This window comes from Colletotrichum siamense, assembly GCF_013390195.1.
Source record: "Colletotrichum siamense strain Cg363 chromosome Unknown KSG_Cg363_contig05, whole genome shotgun sequence".
NCBI classification, from domain to species: domain Eukaryota; kingdom Fungi; phylum Ascomycota; class Sordariomycetes; order Glomerellales; family Glomerellaceae; genus Colletotrichum; species Colletotrichum siamense.
Genome location: NW_023501018.1, coordinates 782,238 through 804,112, shown reverse-complemented (window position 1 = coordinate 804,112; position 21,875 = coordinate 782,238). Strand labels below are relative to the sequence as shown.

General features: G+C 51.2%; 4 protein-coding genes across 4 annotated transcripts; 2 read left to right on the top strand and 2 right to left on the bottom strand.

The window, feature by feature from the left end:
- Nucleotides 1-813: 813 nt before the first annotated feature.
- On the top strand, nt 814-1,654 carry CGCS363_v007872 (uncharacterized protein; the record flags this gene model as incomplete). The annotated part of the gene is made up of 2 exons (XM_036639721.1): nt 814-1,539; nt 1,601-1,654. The coding sequence occupies 2 exons, from the start codon at nt 814-816 to the stop codon at nt 1,652-1,654; spliced, it is 780 nt and encodes a 259-aa protein (XP_036495020.1).
- A 2,246-nt stretch (nt 1,655-3,900) lies between these two features.
- CDH-1-8 (Cellobiose dehydrogenase) lies at nt 3,901-6,300 on the top strand (the record flags this gene model as incomplete). Its single annotated transcript, XM_036639720.1, has 1 exon — nt 3,901-6,300. One exon carries the CDS (start codon nt 3,901-3,903, stop codon nt 6,298-6,300), a length of 2,400 nt encoding a protein of 799 aa, XP_036495023.1.
- A 1,693-nt stretch (nt 6,301-7,993) lies between these two features.
- On the bottom strand, nt 7,994-9,041 carry CGCS363_v007870 (uncharacterized protein; the record flags this gene model as incomplete). The annotated part of the gene is made up of 2 exons (XM_036639719.1): nt 7,994-8,506; nt 8,565-9,041. 2 exons carry the CDS (start codon nt 9,039-9,041, stop codon nt 7,994-7,996), a joined length of 990 nt encoding a protein of 329 aa, XP_036495022.1.
- A 3,414-nt stretch (nt 9,042-12,455) lies between these two features.
- CGCS363_v007869 (Vegetative incompatibility protein HET-E-1) lies at nt 12,456-15,451 on the bottom strand (the record flags this gene model as incomplete). Its single annotated transcript, XM_036639718.1, has 4 exons — nt 12,456-12,458; nt 12,544-12,867; nt 12,927-14,861; nt 14,909-15,451. The coding sequence occupies 4 exons, from the start codon at nt 15,449-15,451 to the stop codon at nt 12,456-12,458; spliced, it is 2,805 nt and encodes a 934-aa protein (XP_036494328.1).
- Between the last annotated feature and the right edge of the window lie 6,424 nt (nt 15,452-21,875).

Genomic DNA, 21,875 nt, shown 5'->3' with positions numbered 1-21,875 from the left:
GACTTTTTTTTTTTCTGCTTCAAGTTTACTTCTGTGAACTGACTATCAATTCTCCCATACTGTGCACTTCGTCATTATGGTACAGGTATCACTCGAGCATCTGTGGAATCTAACCGTATCGCCAGCTTCGACCGGCTTCATGCTCTATGTGTCTCAATACAGCATCACTAGTGGCTCGGCCCATAAAGCCGAATGATGGGTTACCGAAATGTGGAATGCACTTTATCACGGATAAGCTTATTTGGCCCCATCACACCGAATATTGACGTCAAACAATGGTATTCCTTCGCAATGATTCTGGCTTTGTCTGTGAGCTCAACGCCAATCAATTCTACGACTCCAAATCATGTTGCTCAACTGCGAGCTTCGACCGGCATAATGGCGCTCAGGGTGGGTGGCGAGTGGTTGCGTGTCCGACTCAATGTGAGGAGTTCGGACCGAAGTGGGTCCCCGCTTCAGTCCGATGCCGAACCCTTCGGTCCGCTGGCATCATCCAATGGGAGCTCGAGGCCGTTCTCTATTGCTGTATCGCTGGAAGCAATCAGCTCAATTGCGAGTCCTAGGTCCAGGTGCCTGGTTCGACGTCTTTGCCTGGAGTTCGTCCAGAAATCGCGCCTTCACGAATTTTCTAACGACTGGCAATCCCTGAATAATTGCGCCGACAGGCACAGCAGCCGATCTTGGTATCGCACCGGCAAGGGACGCTCCTTTGTTGTGTAATAGAGCTTCTGCATCGTTCTGGCTCTGTAAAATATTCAGTGCACTCTTCACTCAGTCATTCAGGGCTTCCACTATCTGTTCTTTTTTCTTACCATGATGATGCCATCCGGTCCAAGTAAGAAGGAGGAAAAGTACTCTCCCCTGAAAGATGAGACCGGGAGAGAGTCCTACGAAGAAGAAGAAGCACCACGGCCATCTTCATCGTCATCATCAGTCGATCAAGAGTCCGGAGCCGTCAAAGTGAAGAGGCAGCTTCGCATACCATGGCAATTCGACCCGGCCTGGAAGTCATGGTATCTCTTCGTCCCCCTCGGCCTCATTTTCTTCATCCTCGCGGGGCTGGCTTTCTTCCCATCATGTGAGCCGTGCCGCAAACAAGACACATCCGGCTACGTCTGCGCACCCAACGGCGCCCTCCCCAAGATCGCCCGCGACAGAGGCTGCGAGTTCGACACCATGTCGTTCAAGTGGTACCCCAAGGAGGCCTTCAACGACAAGGACAATCAGGCGCTCCTTAGGGAGTTCCATGATCAGGGCCCGTGGCACAGGTACTACGACAAGGGCGGCAAGCACGAAATCCCGCCGACCAGCGAGGTGCTGACCGCAGGTTGGGTGTCGAGGAAGGAGCACACTTTCCACTGCATGTACACGCTGAGGCAGACGCACCTGTGGCTCATCAACGGCTACGACGCCCCGTGGAACTACACGCACACGCTGCACTGCACCAAGTATTTGATGGACACGATTTTGGAGAACCCGCCGAAGGACTTCGATGACCTGAGTGTTCATGGGACGCCGTGGCCGGAGCACCCTGATGTGGTAAGTCGAGTCGCGGGAGGATTGCTCTCTGGGACTGTTTGCTGACAAAAAATGATTGTAGGTGAAGCCATACTATCCTTGCAAGCAGGAGGGACTGAGTTGTGAGTCGTGGTGAGAGAGGGCACGGAATTAGCGGTGAAGTTGGGCGTTTCAAATACATTCATAGCATCGATCAGAGCATTTGCACGTCAATCGAGTGGCTGAAGAATTCATCAATTTATCTAGACTTTTCGTTGCTGCCGATTATCCGTCTCTGGAAAAACTTTGAATGACGGCTGAAAAGTTCTGTTGCATCTTACTGATCGGCATATGATCACCCTGCGTCTATGCGCGGCAATCTTCGTGTAGGGTGACATTGGACTCGCATGGCGTTAGTGAGCAGCCTACGAGATCTAGACACTTGACCTTTGAGTCTGCTGTTCAATTCCGCTGCTGTAGATTACCTTGTGTTTTTGGGGCGACATTTCTCAAAACAATCGCTGGTTAATAGGACATTGCTGCCCAAGCCCAAGGCTAGAGAAGCAAGAGATGAATACCGCGTGTAAAGGTGCGCTGTGCGGGCGAGGGTAGACCAGTCGCGTAGCCAACAGCCCCTGGGCTGCGTCCTCTGGAGTGATTTGGTCGGCATATTCAATCTTTCCAGAGATTTCACTCGCATGGATGGCTAACATGGTCCGCTCACAAATGCGTTCACACGGCGGGAAATGCATCGTTTTTCTAGTTTTCGTTCCGAACTCCTCGGATTCGACAGCCCTTGTGAACAGAATCTTCGCATCACAATCATTTAGATACCGCCAAGACGCCAAGAACGCATTAACCCAAAATTGGGACGAACAATGCCACGCTAATCAAAATCACAGATCTTTCTCGATGAGAAGAGGGCAGCGCGGATGGCAAGACCAGACGAGCAAAGACACAAGGCCGATATGTCTCGCATGTCGAGGGAATTTCGCCGGGCATTTTTCCATTCACGTCTTTCAATTTCGTCGATCGCCAGGCAGGGGCGAGGTAATTTGAGCAACTTGACGCGAGGCGAGGACTGGTGAACTGACAGACCCATGTCTTCATAAATCGACACAAACATTTTCCGCCAATTAAGCAGGCCGTAATCCAGCTTATGAGGGGTAATTGTGGACCATAACATGGGGGTGAGAACCACCTGAAGCGGCTGGACAGTCTCGGGTACAGTGAACCTTTTTTCTGGTCCAACATGAGAACGACTCAGCGCCAACGGCTTGCTTTTGCAGACTGACTTGTCACTTGACGGCCTCGCCTAGCTTCGCCATAGGGGCTAGGAGAATTAGTGATCAAGTCAAATCATTACGGCAGATGGCGGCAATGCGGTGTTAGATTGACAGCGCACCTGCACGCTCCAAGGAGGCGGCGCCAGGCTAGACATTCCATCACGTACGATTCTAATTACCTTGCCGCTCCCTGCATGTCTGGAAAGGGATCACAGCGGCTGCCTTCAAAGTTGCTCCTCCCCCAGCCGTGTTATCCACTCGGCCGAGGCCCCTCTTCGGTAGGTTCATCCGAACATTTCTGGGCGGCCCAGCGAATAGGCGAGGGAAGCCAAGAGCAGGTGCAACGACCCAGATCCATCAGAGCCAAAGGTCAACAAAGGGGCCGTGATTCGACCTGCAGGGCGTCCTTCAATCCTTGAGCTGTGGACACTCCTCACATGTAAGTAAAACAGAGGGCCAAATTACGTTGCACGTCATAGGGAGACAGCGCCTGCAGACGAGGCCATGCCCTTGTTTGGAAGGTCTGCCAATGACGGGATCCTTATTTGAAACGGCACGGCAGCACGCGCTGTTGGCGCGCTTGGCTGGTGATAGCGGGCAGGTTTATTTCAAACATTCTAACGGACCCGAGGATGCGCATCCCGGGGTCGAGTGGGGCTGCCGAAGACCGAGACCAACACGGAGAATCTCTGGCCCCCGGTCTGGCGCCAACGGACCCCGGCCTACCGGTATGCACCCCTTAGGTGCTCGAGATTAAGGAAACTTGCTTGAGTGGGGGTATTTCCTAATTGTTCAGACCAGTGCAAAGATGCCAAGACAGAGACGGAGTGTTCCTGGTTGAAGAGATATAACATGAACACCATAGCTGCTCCGACGCAGATCTTGTGTTTCTCTCTTTGTTTGTTGAGCCGCATCTTCGCTGCATTCCTTCTTTTTCGAGTCACCGCTAGTACGGTGTTTTGTCATTCTTTTCAGAAATCATCCTGTTGACCCTAGCGGTTAGCGTTCGTTCTCTCGCAACACTTACATTCACTTTTGGACAACCTCCAAGCCACTCATTCACCCCGATCACCTCCAAAACTCGAAACTAGAAGACACCTAGAAAGCGATTCTCACCATGCGTTACACGATCTCGGGAGCCGCGGCCCTTCTTGGGCTCGCCGGATCCGCCTCCGCCCAGCTCCGCGCCTCGGCTTACACCGATCCCCAGACCGGCATCGACTTCCAGCGATACAAGCCCGACGCCTACCCGTACAGTTTCGGTATTGCCGTCCCCGAGACCACCGGCACCGACTTCATCGGCCAGATGGTTGTGCCCATCTCCACCAAGGGCAACTGGGGTGCCGTGTCGTTGAAGGGAGGCATGTTGAACGGTCTGCTGTTCGTCGCCTGGGCCGATGGCGAGGACATCGTCACCTCGTTCAGAATGGGCAGCGCGTACTCCAACCCCGACGTCTACACCAAGACCGAGGTCAAGGCCACCCCCATCGCCAACGGTACCTTCGTTAACAGCACCCACTTCTCGTACACTTTCCTGTGCAGCAACTGCGTCGACTCCACCGCGACAACCCTGGCCGGCGAGTCTCCCATCCTGGGTTGGGCTTTCTCCGACACCAGCCCGACCACTCCCTCCGACCCCGCGAGTGCACTCAACTACCACTCTGCTGGCTTCGGCCAGTTCGGTCTTGACATCGCCAGTGCCAAGTCCGCCAAGTTCGAGGAGTGGTCCAAGTACGCGAAGGAGGTTGAGACGACTCCTGTCCCTGGTAACGGCACCACCACCCCCGTTCCCGGCAACAGCACCACTCCCATCACTACCTCCAACAGCACCTACGATGTCATTGTTGTCGGTGGTGGCCCTGCTGGCATCATCGCTGCCGAGCGTATTGCTGAGAGCGGTGCCAGCGTCCTCCTCATCGAGCGTGGCCCTGCCAACACTGTCCCCCTGGGCTCTGACCTGGCTCTCCCCTGGAACGACACCCTCACCCCCTACGACATTCCCGCCCTTGGCAGCTCCATGACCTCTCTCTCTGGCATCAGCATGTGTAGTGACACTGCCTCCACCGCCGGCTGCCTGTTGGGTGGTTCCAGCTCCATCAACGGCCTCAACTTCATCCACCCCCCTGAGCACGACTTCCAGCGCTGGCCTAAGGGCTGGAACTGGGCCGACATGTCCGCCGCCGCCGAGCGTCTGTACGAGCGCAACCCCGGCACCACGGAGCCCTCCGACGACAAGAAGTACTACGATGACCTCACCTACAGGGTCCTCTCCGGCCTCCTGAGCGGCAAGGGCTGGAAGGAGGTCGACTCCATCGAGTCCCCCAACGAGAAGCAGGCCGTCTTCTCCCGTCCCTCATGGTCCATCAAGGACAACCTCCGTGCCGGTCCTGCCCGCACCTACATGCCTTTCGCCCAGCAGCTGCCCAACTTCACCCTCAAGCTCGAGACCAAGGTGATCCAGGTCGAGCGTACCGGCAGCACCATCACCGGTGTCCTCACCCAGGCCGCCGACGGCAGCAAGCAGATCATCAAGGTCAACCAGGGCGGCAAGGTCGTCCTCGCCGCCGGCGCCATGTCCTCCCCCCGTATCCTCTGGAACTCCGGCATCGGCAAGTCTGACGCCCTCGCCATCGTCAAGCAGGGCGCTGCCTCCACCGGCGTCACTCTCCCCGCCGAGGCTGACTGGATCGACCTCCCCGTCGGCCACCACCTCCAGGACCACGCCCAGGTGATGCTCCAGTTCAACTCCCAGACCAACTTCACCGCCTACGGCTTCAACGCCATCGCCTCCAGCCCCGTCACCTCCGACCTGGCCCTCTACGAGGAGGGCTCCGGCCCCATCACCCAGGCCGCGCAGCGCATGCACCTCTGGACCTCCGCCGAGGGCGCCGACGGCCGCACCCGCTACCTCCAGGGCACCGCCTCCGCCATGCAGAACGGCATCATCACCGTCCGCACGTTCCTCACCCACGGCACCTCCACTCTCGGCGAGCTCGGCATCTCCGCCTCGGGCAACACCGTCCTCAACACCAAGCCCTGGCTCATCGACACCGAGGACCGCAAGGCCATGTCCGACTTTGTCCAGTACTGGCTCGACCTCACCAGCGGCAGCAACTCCACCCTCAGCTACGTCACCCCGGGCGCCACCCCCGAGGATATCATCTCCACCAAGATGATCTCGGGCGACCACTGGGTCGGCTCCGCCAAGATGGGCACCGACGACGGCCGCTCCGGCAACGGCACCGCCGTCGTCGATCTCGACACCAAGGTCTACGGCACCGACAACCTCTTCGTCGTCGACGCCTCCATCCACCCGGACCTCCCCACCGGCAACACCCAGGCCATCATCATGATCACCGCCGAGCACGCCGCCGAGAAGATCGCTGCCTTCAAGGTCAGCGGCTCCGGCAGCAACTCGACCACCACCCCTGCCCCCGAGAACTGCAAGCGCTCCGAGAAGCGCGCTGCTCGCCAGGCCATGCGCTTCAGACGCCATGTCCACATGCACAAGTACTAGGTAGCCCTCAAGTGCTGAGCGGACACCACTGGGGGGGGTTGTATTAGTTGATGTCATGAGTTAACCCTCCCGAGCCTTCATCGTATATGTTTCCTTCTAGACTCTGTATAAAGTTTCTTTACATCGTAAATAAAGGATTTTAGATCATGAACTGTTGGTCCCCTATGACAGTGCTGAGTGGTGTTAAATCTCGTGTGTTCTGCCGTACCTACCCCTACAAGCAGTTAGAGACAGTTACGTTAAAGCAGATGTGCCTGTAGCGTAAACGAAACGACTATTTCAAGATCATGGTCGACAACCCTCGCCCCACTCATCCCATTGTCTCTCAAAACTCATCGGACACACATGAATAGAAGAGACTGCTAATCGCATTGAACTATGAAACCCCTCTACGTCGGTATTGAACACAGCAGATCTACTACAACAGCTCTCAAAATACCCGAATGGGAGTAGAAGTCTGAGAAGGATTCCATTCACATCCTTACTGGAAGCAATTCGACCCACGTAAAACGCAATTCCGCGTATCTTTTCCACTTGCCTGTGGAAGCCTCACTTTCGGTGGATGAGATCTTTCCACTTGTCACGACCGGATCCGAAGGAGGTGATAACGTTTGATCCTCGCCGTAGTGAGCTGTCTGCGTTTCTTTTTTCGTCATCCATCCTGGCAGTGTACTCAGGGACTGCGGCTTTGAAAATGACTTCAATCAACGCAACAAAGGTATCTCCTACCATCAATACAAAACAACGATTTCGCCATCATAAGTACGTTCGTCGGTGGATCTCTGACCCGGAGATGAAAGAGGTGCGAAGTGGTCGCAACCACTGACTCTGACGGGCCAACTTCAGGTGCGGACAGCCGATGGATGGTGATTGCCTGCGTCTGGGTCTGCCGGTTGGTCTCTGGTTGAGTTCTTTTTAGCTCTCGGAATGTGATAGCCCGGAGACTTCCGCATCTCAACTTGGTAAGCTACTTGATATTCCGGTAGCAGCATGCCGTTTTCAATCTGCATGAGGAATTTGATGCTAGTCGTGCAATACTCTGGGCGTTGAAATACGAGCCCCGTACGGCACCGATAGACCAGCATTCGCATTATTGATCCGGCACACCCGAAAGCCTAGTATGACAGAAGGATGTTGGGTCTCTTCGGTTTCCCTCGAATGGCAGGAATTGAGGACAGCTCTGAGGACAGCCCAATCAACGGCAACCGAGAAACGGGTCAGCTTCGGGCGACAGAAGGACCGTCGCAGACAGAGCAGCCAGAGCAAGACATACGTGCCTGACGGACGAAGACGAAACTTTGGAGGACTCCCCAGAACGTAGGATCAGTAGAAAGCCACGCCGCAGCCTTCCCCCCCCCCTCTTCCTATGCTCAGAACAAGCGTGTAGGAGAGGCTGTCTGGGTTGGCCGGGGTGTCGGTCGCTAACTATGCCAATGTATTCTCGTTCTTCCGGTGTACTAAAACATCATTATGTTAAGCCTATCAGGTAATTTGGCCAGCTGCCTGGAATAAGCTAGCAAGCATTGGCGAAGAAGAGCTTCCCAAAGACGTAGTCCATTGAACCGAACTCTGCATGTTGTTTCCGAACTTTTTTCATCGCGAGCGAAGACACCGCACGATGGATTGACGGCAGAGCTGGAAATCTTCAAGTCATAATTGAATTAAACGCTATGCTGATATATCCTTTGATGTCTTAAACGTCGACTATCGTAAACCTCAAGTTCAGATTAGCCAAATTTGGGTTTCGTGTCAACGGGAAGGCCCCGTTCGCTGCCCAAACCACCACTTCCGTGATGTCCTTCAACCCAAGCTCCTCCTTGTGCTGAATGAGCATCCAAGCTGTTGAAGCGCCGTGGGTGCTTCCCAGGATGGCAAGACCCTCGTCAGTATCCATCTTGAATGTAATTCGTTGGTCCCATTCTGGGACCTGGGTATATTTTGCCCTTCGCAATGCCTCCATCACAATTTGGAATGTCTTGTTATAGACAATGTGCGACCGAAAAACGACCTTCAACTTCTTCGGATCATCACCTCCAGATAGACAGCCGTCTCGCCACTGGAAGTAGGCAATATCGGACGCCGTGTCTAAGTCGGGGATATCCCCCTTTTTATTCGTGTTCTTTGCATAAGTTGGGCTGTAATTTGAGTCGAAAATGAATGCACCAGACTTCGGGTTTACAACGTTGGTGTAGTGCGCCATCGTGGGCTGACAGAACGAGAAGATTAGTACGGTGGGACAGTTGAGGTGTCATAGCTCTGCTCACATATCCTGTTTGGCCATTTGCCTTCTTGAATTCTCGATCGTGGACCAGATTCCAGACTGTGTTGTCCGCTTTGTTTACCGGGAAAGCTGTGTCCGCGAATGCAGGGTCTAGCCGGTTCTCGAAATCGGGCTTTCGACCGCCTGCATACGGGAAGAAATAGACATTCGGTGTCCAGCCCCAGGCCAAAACATCCTCCGGGTTCTGGTACGGGCTAGCCACCGACGCTCCACCATTATATTCTTGCGCTTTTGCGGGATCCAAGGGCAGAAGACCCTTCAGCCATTCTCCCTTGTCCGCACGGCCTTCGTAAGTGTCGTCGAACCAAGGGAACTGTTGTTTCACCCGCTTAGCAAGCTTTCGATCGGAGGTAGCAGGCGTGGGCGATGCGCTGATGGGGAGTAAGACGTTAAGGAGTGAAAGCCATAGGAACAATACACGGAAGGTTCCCGGCGCAAACGAATGACTAGTGCGAGACATTGGTGAAAGTAAAGACTGACAGGTAGTTGGAAGACGCAGCAACAACACGCAGGACAAATGCCAAACAACCACACGCGAAAAGGCGTGTGCGGTGCTCAAATCCTTTAATAGGCAACCTCGTTGGAAAGGAATGATCGGCTTCGAGCATCTCTATCATTGGAGAATATCTGGAAAGTTGATTAACGGACCAAGCATGGTGTCATGGGCCCGGCGGAGCGGGGCCGGACTGGCCGTTGCTTAATCAATTGCGGACAGGCCCGTCCATGCTTGACTCGTCCCCAAGCACATGTATGCAGCCGTAGGCCGGCCACCCCGCTGCCGCAGCACGCGGTAAGCAGAGCTATTGTTGGCTCAAGCCCCTGTTTTATTGAAATAAAGTTCAAGAAGTCACTTCAGTACTCAATGCACAACCAACTTAATTAAATTGCGCACTTTGGATGAACATGTTCACACACGTTTACGTTTATTTTGGTTCTCTTGCCAAGCGGAAAAGTAATGACGATTAATGGGCATATATAGTGCTCAAGCGCCGAAACTACGAAACAGTCGCTTACCTAGTCTAGATCAGCGCCGGCCCTTCATGATCACTGGTGCTGATGATTATTGCTGCACGACAACAGCAACGACCTCAACAATATCAACAGCTACGACGACATTACGAGACGACGACGATGATTGCGACAAAGACAATGGCGGCGGGATAATACCGCGGACGATAGTGAGGCACCCAAAGCAGAATTTGAAACAATTCATGAAGTCCACTGCTCGGTAAAGGTAAGTAGCCAGCCAACATGTAGCGTTCAACGTCAAATGAATGCATGAGAAGTTATGTTTTGCGATACTTCCCTAGCTTGTCACAGCTGCATCGCAAACATGCACTGTGGTGTCTACATACTTTGAAATACAATTGCTCTGCTGTTCCATCACACTTATCACACATTACTTTCTGTGGGCAGCCTACAGCTCCTTGTGACTCACTCACTCGGCCCTGCTTTCTCTAGGGCACGCGCTTTCTGTCCACCAACACTAGGTGAGCAACATCATTCAGCCATGATGTGATGATACACCTTGTCGTATCGCCCGAAAGGCCACGGACAATTTCTTGCGCTCTTCTCAAAGTGGTTCGAAATAGACTGCCCATATCACAAAAGTGGTGGTGATAGCTGCTGCACATTTTAGCTGAAACGTCTCTGATGTAAGCCCGATCCTTTGACAGTAAACTTTGATCAATTCTAGATTTCAGTAGTAGGATTTGCCGAGATTGGTGCGAAACGGGGTGGGTTAGTCGCATAAAGTTGGTCGCTCACTTTCTTTGAAATTGGGGTTTTATTACCTTTCTATAAGATAGCTTCAGATGTTAATGCTGTAAGCGACTTAGGTTGCGGTTGCTGCCAGCTTGATAATCCGGTCATAGTTTCAGCTTTGCTCAAGTTAGTGAACATTTGCTTTACATAAGGCTTTAATCACGCACTAATTCAGGTAGGTAGCCGCATCTCTAAAGATGCATGTCTACCTGTATCCACAGCCAAACTGTCTGATAAACCGTTGTTCTCGATATGAAGCTATCTGCACTTTGTACCTCTAGTTCTCCACTTTCAAATCAGGCCATATGAAACCATATATCCCGCCCTGACCGACTTTGAAGGGCAACTGTTGACCCCGTAATCCGTATATAATCCCGATATTCCGACGGTAGAAACAGTTGCCTTTCGCTATTTTTACAGATCCACATACCATCATTACTCAACCCATACCCACAGTATTCAGCTTCAATAGGATCTTCTCCAGAGCCTATGTCAGACCCAAGTTGAAGTTCTAACGTTCCTGTGCTTGTGTGGAGCTGCGAGCTGTTTAGTGGGTTGAATCGAAGATTGTAAGTGAATCTGCTGGCATGAGTGAATACAAGCCTACGAACGCATGTTTGTGTGTCGATACGCCAAATTTGCACCATCTCGCGTGAACCACCGTCTGTTGACGTTGACGCGAGCCATTCCTCGTTCGGTGACAATGCGACCGATTGCACGCTAGAATTCCTAGCATCAACCTCGCGTTCCCAGAGCACCCTGCCTTCGCTAACATCTAGGACGTAGATGGTGCTATACATGCCCAGAGCAACCCGTTCGGCGTGTGCTGACACTGCAATACACACATCCATGCTGCGAATTATCCTCATTGTTAGGGTGCAGCGTTTGTTTCTAATGTCCCAAATCTTTAGATTAAGGGAGTCGATAGATGCCAGAGTCCCACCATCACCCGCGAAGGCCAGCTTCACTGGTTCGTTGGAATCTGACGAGTAGTCGTACTGCTGTATACAAACGTGATCCAAGACATTCCAAATCTCGATTGCTGAATGGCCAACTAGTGCGAACCATTGACTGTTGGGAGACCAAACGGGCCTTGACGCATTTGAACGCTGGAATGTGGTGAGGCAGCAACCTTTGTCTGCATCCCAGAGTTTGACTTCCCTTTTGCAGACTGATAGAACGTACAGGCCATCTGGCGAGAACGTGAGAAACTCAACCTTGGTCTTGTGACCAACAAGTGTACGAAGGCAGCGGACGGTCTCTACGTTCCACAGTCTGATTATGTTGTCAACTGACTCCGCAATGTATCTGCCATCAGGCGGACACAGCCGCACCGAGCCTAAGTCTACGTGTTTCTCATTCAATGGTGTGGAGGAGGTTGTCGACAAGTCCCACAGGCTGATTGGGTCGCCACTGTAGCAACTCCCTGAAGCGAGCAGTCCCTGATCAGGAAAGAATGCGAGCGACATGTCTTTCGTCCTTGTTTGAAAAGTTTGGACACAAGACCCCGCGTCATCCCATACGGAGATGGAGTAGCCCGAGGCGATGGCAAGTTGCCCATTTCTTCTTATGGGTGCGATTGCATCAACTTCGTCCTGAAGTTGAAGAGTATGAACACAACGTTGGGTTTCTGTGTCCCAGATATTGACAGTCGTGCCAGCCGACCAACAAACAAGGCGACTTTCGTCCAAGAAGACGAATGTGGGGCTTCTGATGAGTTCGGGGAATTCTCCAACCTCCAATAAACAACTGCCATCTGCCAAATTCCAGACTTTGAAGCCTGTGTCAAGAGTTGACGATAGTAACTTGCTATCCGACGAGAAAGATAAGAATGGTGCACAACGGCATTCTGGATACTGTAGCACTACCTGCCGTTTGAAAGTAGGCCAATCCCATATCGTCATCGTCAGGACTATGTTCTCTTCCGGTGTCAAAGACGCTGAAATGATAGCCAGAGACTGTCCGTCAGGCGAAGATGCAATTCTCTCAATAGTGCAGGTGCAGTCGTAAGGTGGTCGCAGAGAATCCATGCTTTCACCAGATTCGACATCCCATATGTGGAAACCCCAAAAAGATGAACCCACGAGAAATCTGCCATTGTGGTGCAACGTCACTATGTCCATCGGAACAGAGGAGAAATAATGTTTATCAGCGTCGTAATTGTTGTAGATTGTGTGTAGGCGGCGACCGGAAAGTACGTCCCAAATGATGATATGACTCCACTCCGTCAAAAGGAGCAAATTTCCCTCGGAGAACTGCATATTTACAATGCCACCATCCGCAAAATCTAATTCAATTGTCTGAATGTAGGTTTCCCAGTTGCTTGGGATGTTCGGCTTCGGCCTGATCCAGTCCGGTTCTTCATGTTCGAACATCCCTCTGATCGTACTGCCGAAAGGGCAGAAGACAAGCGCCGAGTTATAGATCTGGAGAGGGGCGATCCTGATGGTGTCTATGTGCAAAAGCACGAACCGTCTCATGTCGTCAACAATTTTCTTCGGGTCATGGTTTGCTGTGTCGCCCTGACCGACGTATCAGACCTGAATGCAGAGGATTTCGGGCTTTTCACGTGCAAACTTACCATGATTTTAGCGAGTGTCTGTATACCTTTGACAGCCTCTGGTACTTCTTGGAATATGCTGAGAGCCTCTAGCCAGTGTAAGAAGGACTTTCTGGCGAATACCTCAATCCGCTTATCGTCTGATAATGCCCTCGCGTCACCGAGCTCGTTGCAATGATCAATCCAATAGACGCACGAATATTCGAGCGAGGCCAATGGGTCAGACTCAGGCCGTACAATATCGCTGGCCAAAACCCCAGGGGAGTCCAAATTATAAGGATTTCGCTTTAGCCCCATCAAAATGCTCAGTGATCGGACGAACAATTGGTGATGCAGGTCCCGACTGCTGAGGTGGGAGAGTCTGTCCTTCCCTTGCTGAATCAGGAAATCTTTGGCCGACTGATGAATAAAATAGACCGTATCCTCTTGTATAGTAAGAAATGAACCGCATTCTCCCACTATCTCTCGCAGTACATCGTGGCTGTGATCACCCAGCTCCTCAACGAGAACTTGAAGTTCACTGAGGGTGAGTGGCCGGAACGTTATGCAAGCAACGCGGAGAATATTCTGACAGGAATCTGCATCGCGAGAAACAACTGCATGATCCAGCATACGGTCATATAGTCTCGTGAGATCTCCAGGGATCGATTTCAAATGCGCCATAGTATGTCGTTCTGGGACACGGTCAAGCTCTGCGCATACCAATGCTACCCAGATAAAGGTGTCCCTGGCTTTCTGGAGAAGCGTTTTGAGAACAGCTTCTTGCATCGTTGGGCTGTACCTTTTGCGTAATGCCAGTTCTTTGGCCTTGTGTTCAACGAACACACTGACAGCTTGGGATATGGCATCATTATTCAACTCGAGAGACAAGATGTCTTTCTGAGCATGTTGTAGTTGTCCGTTGATATCAGGCCAGTTTCTGCTCGAGACAATCCACTTGGCTGGAAAGGAGCCTGAGAAGTCGCTTATAATGTCGATGAGCTCTGTTCGATCCGCCAAATACTCATCTAGAGCATCGACCAGTAAGACAGCATCTCTCAAATAGGTCTCTCCAAGCATTTGTCCGAGTATGCTTTGTAAGGCAGTGATGTCTTTGAGTGGGGTCTCGCCCTCAACATCGTATCTCTCTCGAACATGCGAGACTAGCTCTGGGTGATCCTTGCAGAGAAGCCATATCAGACTGCGGAGTACCGAGGTCGCACTCCTGAAATCACCATGAGTTGCCTGGCAGAAGGCATACGTCAACGGACGTGACGACTCGTTCTTCAGCTCGTCAATAATACCACAGAGAAGCATTGTCTTTCCCTTGCCTGGATCACCTCTGATCCAGAGTAGGCGACTCTCTGGGTTAGAACGGAACCTCTGGAAGTCTTCATGGTCGAGAATCCATTCGTACGAATCTTTCAGTAGTCCGCCTCCTGTCCGCTGAATTTTTGCCTTATGGGTTTCTGGATTGATAACACATAAACGTGCCAAGCATTCCTTGTCCTTGTCGTCGTGGTGAAGCTTGTGTAAGACCCGGGTCTGCTGTTCAACCGCAGTTTCCACTGCTTTGATGTCCAGTCGCAGGTCCTTCAGGGTGCTGTCAATATCTCGAAGCCGTCCTTTCAGCTCTTCAGAGTTATGCTGTTCCACATCTTTGCGCAAAGCTTCTTCAACACCCAGAATCGCATCAATCTTTTGTTGCCAATCGTCAACTTTGAAAACGTCTCTAATGAGGACGCCCACCAGTCTTCTGTTGTACAAGACAACGCTCTGGATTTGATAAAGCAGGAGCTTCTTGTAGAGACGAGCAATATGCGCTTTCAGTTGCGTTTGCAGCTCGGTCAGAGACGTGTCAGTCTTGCGGATATCGAGTAGAAGTTGCGTCAACTCCCAATGCCACCGGCTTCGTTCGAGTACAAACTTGACACCGTCACGATTGACGCCCGGCTCAGTGACGGGATTGGTTATGATCTGTGAGACTGTTAGCGGGAGCATTGAAGCTTATTGGATCTCCTTACATCCATGCAGGTCATAACGCCCACCCAGGCGATAGCAGCAGTTGGCTCAGATTTGACAGCAGTGGCGACGAACTCTTTGATGTTAAGGACAGGCTGCATTCCTTCCTTGATCTTTCCTTTTGCCATTGCGCTCTTCTCTGTTTTCTCTAGACCCATTTCGACGAGCTTCGTCATCTGCAACTGCCGACCCAGCGTGTCCTGTTTGATGGCATTCGTTCCGTTTTCAGCATCGGAAGTTCGATTGCTAGTCTCTCGCAGGTGGACAGATAGAATCTGCTCGTATTGTTCGAATATTTTCGGTTCATCTTTTTTAGCTTCGTCGTAAGCATCGTTCCAGATTTGCTTTCGCACATCCTGAAGACTGATAGAGACCGGTGCAATTGTGGTCGTGGGCATTTCATTGACGGGGAATTCTGAGAGTGCGGATACCGGCGTGGGTGTCGTTAATGAAGTGGGAGGAGTCTCCGATTCCAGGTTGGTCGATGATGGTCCATCGGTCCGCTTGGATCGATGTTTCTTCCGCAGCTTGGCAAAGTACTGCATGATGAAGTGACCTTCGATCGATACAGAAACCAGGCTGTAAATGAAGTAATCTGTGCTTTTCAGAAAGCGAGGGGATTTGATCAATCGAAAAAGTGAGACTTCGGCAGGCATAATGACGGGGAGTCATGTCAGTCAATAAGACCTCGCTCCAGAGACACATGCATGCATGCTCAATCAGGCTGCTCGGCTGACTGATAATACTGTGCGTGGCAGTGCATGCATTGTGGTGGGTCGGAACTCATGTAGCGAAGCTTTTATGCGCCTCGATTGGTCAAGTCGAGGAGAGCAGCCGAGAGCCTGCTTCTCGCAGCCCATCTTGTGCCACTTCACTGCATCAAAGGTAGCACCACGTTGAGATGATTGGAAGGGCACTTATGAAGCCGTCAAGGGTTCCAGCTTGGCTTGAATGCCTCCAACTACCCAACCTACCAAACGGGTCGAATGGCATGAGTGACGGAGATTTGGTGCTGCCACATTTTGACTGTATTCGTGCTACTAACAACCAGTTTTCATTCAATACAGAGAGCATTCACTCGGCCAATTATAGGTAGGTATTTTGAGTTAAGACACACCCATACGCAGCCTACTTGACAAGGTCTTGATCTTTATGAAGTGCTAGGTAGGGTTAAATAAAGAAAAAAGAAATGTTATTGAGATAAGGGGTGACGTTTAGGTTAAGAGTCTGCGGACAGTTGAGGTATTATATTAGACCTAAGATTTCTTTTTTCCTTTCCTTATTTTGAGTAACTTTATTATATAACCTTGTTGTCCCTCTCGTCCCTATTGATTCTGTCGCCTTTTTCCCCATTGTCGTCTATGCCTATTACCCGCCCGTATAGCAAAACTCTGGATTAATCACAAGCCACTGGGTGAAGTTATGAATCGCAATACCTCGGCAACAATTGAGCATTGCAATCCATCAAAATTGTCTGTTGAGCTCTCGGCAATAGAGCCTACCTCTAACGTAACTGTTGACGGATTCCGCATTCCTCACCTCCTGCCTCGCATGTTAAAGATACGAGGTCAGGGTCTTAACAGAAGACTACTACGTTCGCGTAAAAAGAACACGAACTTAACAGCAGAAGGCCAATATCGTGGTATTCATAGACCTGTGTGCGTTGCGACCACCACATTAACTACCCCAAGGTTGGTGTCTGGATGTTCTTAATCGTCAGAGAAATGCCACTGAGCCTATCCTTAGCAGCCTTCCAGATAGGAGTTTGGTCGGTCTCCGACCAATTCTTGACATTGAAGCAATGAGCTGTGGCTTCCGCGTTCTTGCTATTTGCGCCGTGTTCCGGACGAGTGACTGTCAGTTGGCACGAACCGACCTCTCAATTGCCGGACAACTGCACGCTGCGACTGTCTTCTGTGTCCAGCTCGCGTGGAAGCCGGATGCGGTTGGTCGGCTTCAAGTCGTGGTTGCTGGGGAAATGATCCATTCGGCGGGGATAGCAAGACCTCTATGGTGTCCGCGTGGTGCTCAGCATGCGGTGTGCACGTTCTGGTCCCCTCCTCTCTGTCTCGGCCTGGGCGAACCTGTTCCAGGAGCGACGGCACCGATGCTTCTGGGCTACGAGATGCAGTCTTCTCCCTAGACTTGGGTGAAGAGCTGGTTTCAAAAGTCTGAAATTTCTCTGGCCGGTTTTGCCTCTCAACATTCAGTGGTCCAGGAGTCGCTGGAGAGTCCTTGCGGCGGATTTCATGGCAGACTGACTCGGCTGTCTGGATACCGGGCCTGTGCGAGAGAGATGGACAGGAAGATTTGACGGTGCTTCGCAAAGTGTCCTGAACATTGTCAAAGTCCCTTGAATCTGTCGATGGTGTACTCCGCATTTCTGGACCAGCCTCATCTCCCAAGACTTGCGCGCCAGACCCAAGTGGCTGAAGGCTGGGTGATCCAGTGCTTTGCAGCTCAAATTCCGAATGGCTTCCCATGCGATGCGATTTGGTCAGGGTACATTCCGGGCGTGGATCCCCCTTGATGGCTTGGTAAGCGAGCATGCTCTCGAACGACTCAAAGCCGCGGACTCTAGCATAAACCTGCCGTATTCGAAGTTCGCCTGCGTCGGCATCACAGCGTCGGTCAGGTTCGTCGAGGCGAAACGGCGTCAACAGTCGTACGTTCGTCCATACGAAACAGTCTTCTCCATTACTCTCGCACCGCATGACCGGTACCTCGCGAGAGGACTCGAGCGACTCCCCGTCGCCGTAACCCGGGGCCCAGCCGATAATACCCTCGTTGTCAAATTCATAACAACGAGGCCTGGGCTTGTCTTTGTATAAAGCTAGATCGCAAAACATCTCGCCCCGCCCACACATTGAAAGGTCCTTCCATCCCAAGGCCATTACGACAGACGTTCTATTCGTCTTCGGGCAGTTGGCCAAGTAGAGCTCTCCCGGCTTGGGATTCAAAACACCTTCAGATACGTCTTCCTTCTCTGGTGTCTGCTGAGAGACGGCTGGCGATGACAGCGCGCGTTCAGGAGGAGGCGTTGGCGTGTCGTGGCTTAATTGGTGCTTAGACGAATTGTATCGGCTTCGCAATAAATTCATGGGCTTGTATCCCATTTCAAAGGCATGCCGCACGACATCGTTGTTGAGCTTAGCTAGCTCATCAGTACAGTTGAGGACACGAATGCCAAGTGACTCAATGGCCTGGCGGAAGTCCTTTCTCATGAATCCGTGAAGGGCACTATTAAGATGTTTCGCGGCAGCGATGAGAGCATTCTGTTTGAAGTGAACGCCATGCCTGTCGCACCTGCTATCAGTTAGTGGATTACTCTTGATTTGGTTGCTTCAATAAGGCATACTTCAAAATGTAAAATTTATTCGAGAATTTCACAATCGTATGTTTGAACTCCGCTTTGCCGTCTTGGTAAACTTCGTCAAACTCAATCCGTTCATTACTCGGCTTTGCAGGCTCGCGATACCAATTATTGGAGTTTGTTTGTCGGCCACTTCGGCCATCGAGTCTCATTAATTGGTCATGCCTCGCTGTTTGTAACAATGTGGCGTGGTCTCGTGGTAAACTGTGGCTGGCCTTACTTGGCCGGAACTGATCAGTCCTTCGTTCAGAACGACCGTCAATTGCGGCATGCCATGAACCCAAAGCGTGTCCAGGGGAAGCGCCGGATGTTTCGTGATGAAGTCTGTCGGTTTCCGGCGTCTCGTTTAAATGGTGGAAGCCTGTGTGAGACCTAGCCATCGTGCTGTGCGAGCTGGACAGTTCACCATCAAAGCGAAGAGCAAACTCAGAAGTGTTGGCTGGACGCCGCGTTGATAGAATGTGCCTCTGCTGGAATGGTTCTTCTCGAAAACCAGCGTCATGTGGTAGGGAAACCTGGATTTGTCTTGACCGTGAGGGGGCCTCTGTCGGGGATGGCACCATAGCAGAATTTGCCGAGGCTGTCCCGTGGCGGTTGGACGACGGCCAAAATGGTGTCCCATCCGGTACCCTTGCTGCTGAAGTTGTCGGTAGCGGAAACAATAATTGATGCTGATGAATCACCTCTTGCTCTTCTCTGTCCAAATGTTCTAGAGAATGTGCGTACTCTCTTTCAATTTCGGCTCTTCGAAGTGCCCGTATCTCTGTTTGATACCGATCAAAGAGGCTTGTGACATCGCGTTCCAGGCGCCTCTGGTTCATAAGATAGAAGTCCTTGCGTAATTCCTGGTCCACTATCTGCTGCTGGCTGTGAAACTTGGCCGTGACGTCTTCTCTTGCTACATGGAAACGGTGCTGATAACTTTCCAATTTTGCAAGCCAAATGCTGCGTCTTTGTTCCAGGGTCGACTGTTCAACGTCAGTCTCTGCCAATATCGTGTGAGAAAACCAACGTGCCATCTTGATGCTCTTATAGTAGACGCGAGTCTATTAAAACACGCCTTGGCTGCTAGGATTCTGCAGCTCTAGTTGAGGTGAAGGTCTGAACCGTTAGCCGGCGTTGTCGGTGAAGTTGTTGGTACTGTGTGGGGGTAATGTCGTTGGCCCAGAACAACTATGAAATCACGTAGATCGTGACGATAAAGTGGTAAGAGAATAAATGTCGGTAGGAAGACTCTCTTCAGCTGCTGCAATGCCTAAGGCGCGGGGGCGCTGACTTGGAGCTTTAGGAACCAGTCAATGAATATGTTAACGTAAAGGAGATCAAATCTGAATTCATGAATTTCATGTTCGTTGCCAGTATGCCTACAACGGAGGCACTTGGCTGTATGTTGGCGGTGCTCCTACTTTTCGAGCCAACCAGATTACAAGGGTTCATCCCATCGATTTTCCTTTCCAAATTTGCGCGGACCGCGTGGCCCGCGTAATCCGCGTGGCCCGCGCAGCAGCGGCATCTCAATAACATCATAACGTCAATGTCACGTCTAGTCATTGCCAGATAGTCGGAAAACACTTTCCGACAGCTACTGGGATGTGCCCATATGAAATTCTCTGTAGTTCGTGACGTCGCAATTGACCTTGCCCATGCTGCACCTTACCACCGACAAGACGTCTGAGAAGTGCTTCAAAAGTAGCCCCTTTGGACATTTCATTCAACTTTGTTCAAATTCTCATCGGCAACGCCGCCCACGCTCCGACCTATTCACGATCACCTCTTCTTGTGGTCAATGCTCGGCGACACCAAAAGCTCGGCGACACATTGCTCAAGGTTTGCTGCCGTTCACGATTCAGAAAGTCGGACTCAAAGTGCGCTTGCTTCATCAATGACCCATGTTTACCGTAAGAATGGTCGCTGACGATCGAAATGCCCTGCTGAAGGGCGTAACAGGAGATTTGCCACGGTGTCACGAAGAACAAGCAGACTCAGCAACTGGAGAAGTATCTCAATTCACGGCTTCATCGACCAACTAGGGCTACATTGCCAGTGAGATACAGTGACCCAGACCTCCATATGCGAACAAATCTTTCCTCGAGTTGATCTTTCTCATCTCAATTCGGTATATGATCTCATCTTATTCAATCTGAAAGGATTTTGTGCTGTCGACGACCATATGCTGGTGTGTGATATGAGGATGAAGCGCATTCTGCAACTGCCGATCATTCTCATTCAACATAGTAATTTCTTTACATTCAACAAATAGTCGCGGAATTGGCACAGCTGTCACATCACTTGATCAACCTCTGACACGGATGCCCCGTGCTGATTTGGATATTTCTACCTGCGTGATGATTTGAGGACTTCCTAAAGTACTATTGTGCCGCCACGCACGGCCTTCAGTGTTATCGGCATTGAATCATGTCATTCGGTATTACGAAAATCACGGTGCTGGTAATGAATGCCATAAGTCCGTGATCTCTGCCGCTATGACTGTGCTACGAGTCGCCATCTACAGCTTGTAGCGAACTCAGTCTTTGATACCAGTAGGAATCGTTTGCCAGTCAAAGGTCAGGCTCACTACAAGAGTAGCGCACCGTAGACTGACCTGGTGGAGGTACTTAAACTGCCTTCTGCCATTCGGCTGTGGTCTTGTTGGTGGTCATACTGGCTTAGTACAGAGGTATCCTCCTGCAAATGTGAAGTTTCTTCCTCTCTCTGATCTTTGTTCGTCGTCGAGTAACTCGCTGATCTACATCATATCGTTGTCGCTGGCATTCTCCCTCTACTGGTGCCTTTTCCACAGGTTTTCAACCATTGCCAACACACTCACAGTGTCCGTTGCCGCGGTTGTTCACGGAGCCCTTGGCACTGCGGCAGCTTAGCCACGTCCAAAATCGGCAGTCATTCGGCGAACATCAAAAGTCAATCCACGTCTGCTTAGGAATATGCATGTTGCTCTTTTGTGTTTGGTCCAATTAAAGTAGATTGCTACGCCTTGAAGATTAACGCTGCTCATATTTCTTTCGAATAAGGTGAGATAAACAGGTATGAAATCACTTGAGTACTTAAATTTAAAGTTTACAGAACCATGTTAGTGGAAAACGACAACGGTAACGACAACGACGACGAGAACGACGACGACAACGATAACTATAGCAAGCATACCGAAAAAGTCGTCGGTCTATCCCAGGAAAGATAAGGCGTCTCATTCGTTATTACTGTCGCCCTCCCGAAGTCTGCTACTCGAGATGCACGAGCTCCATACTGACCAGCCTTTTCTATTATAAAAGCCCCAAATACTCCCATGCTCATACCTTCAGCAATTATCGACGAGTTGGAAAAGGTTATTCAGCCGGGCCGGGACCTGCAACCGTTGGCACTAGTCTCATGGGCATTTGAAATGTGAGAGACTTGCCTTCCTGGACGTACATCTTGTCCGCGAAGTATTCTAGAGGAATCCACCAACTGCCACAATGACGGATGACGGGATATGGAAACGATGTCTCTAAATCTTGCGTCAGAAGCCAAGGTGCCCTAGATTTTGCAATTAGATGTTCCTCAACGGTCAACTCATTAGAAGACTGTCCGGCGACCTCTCG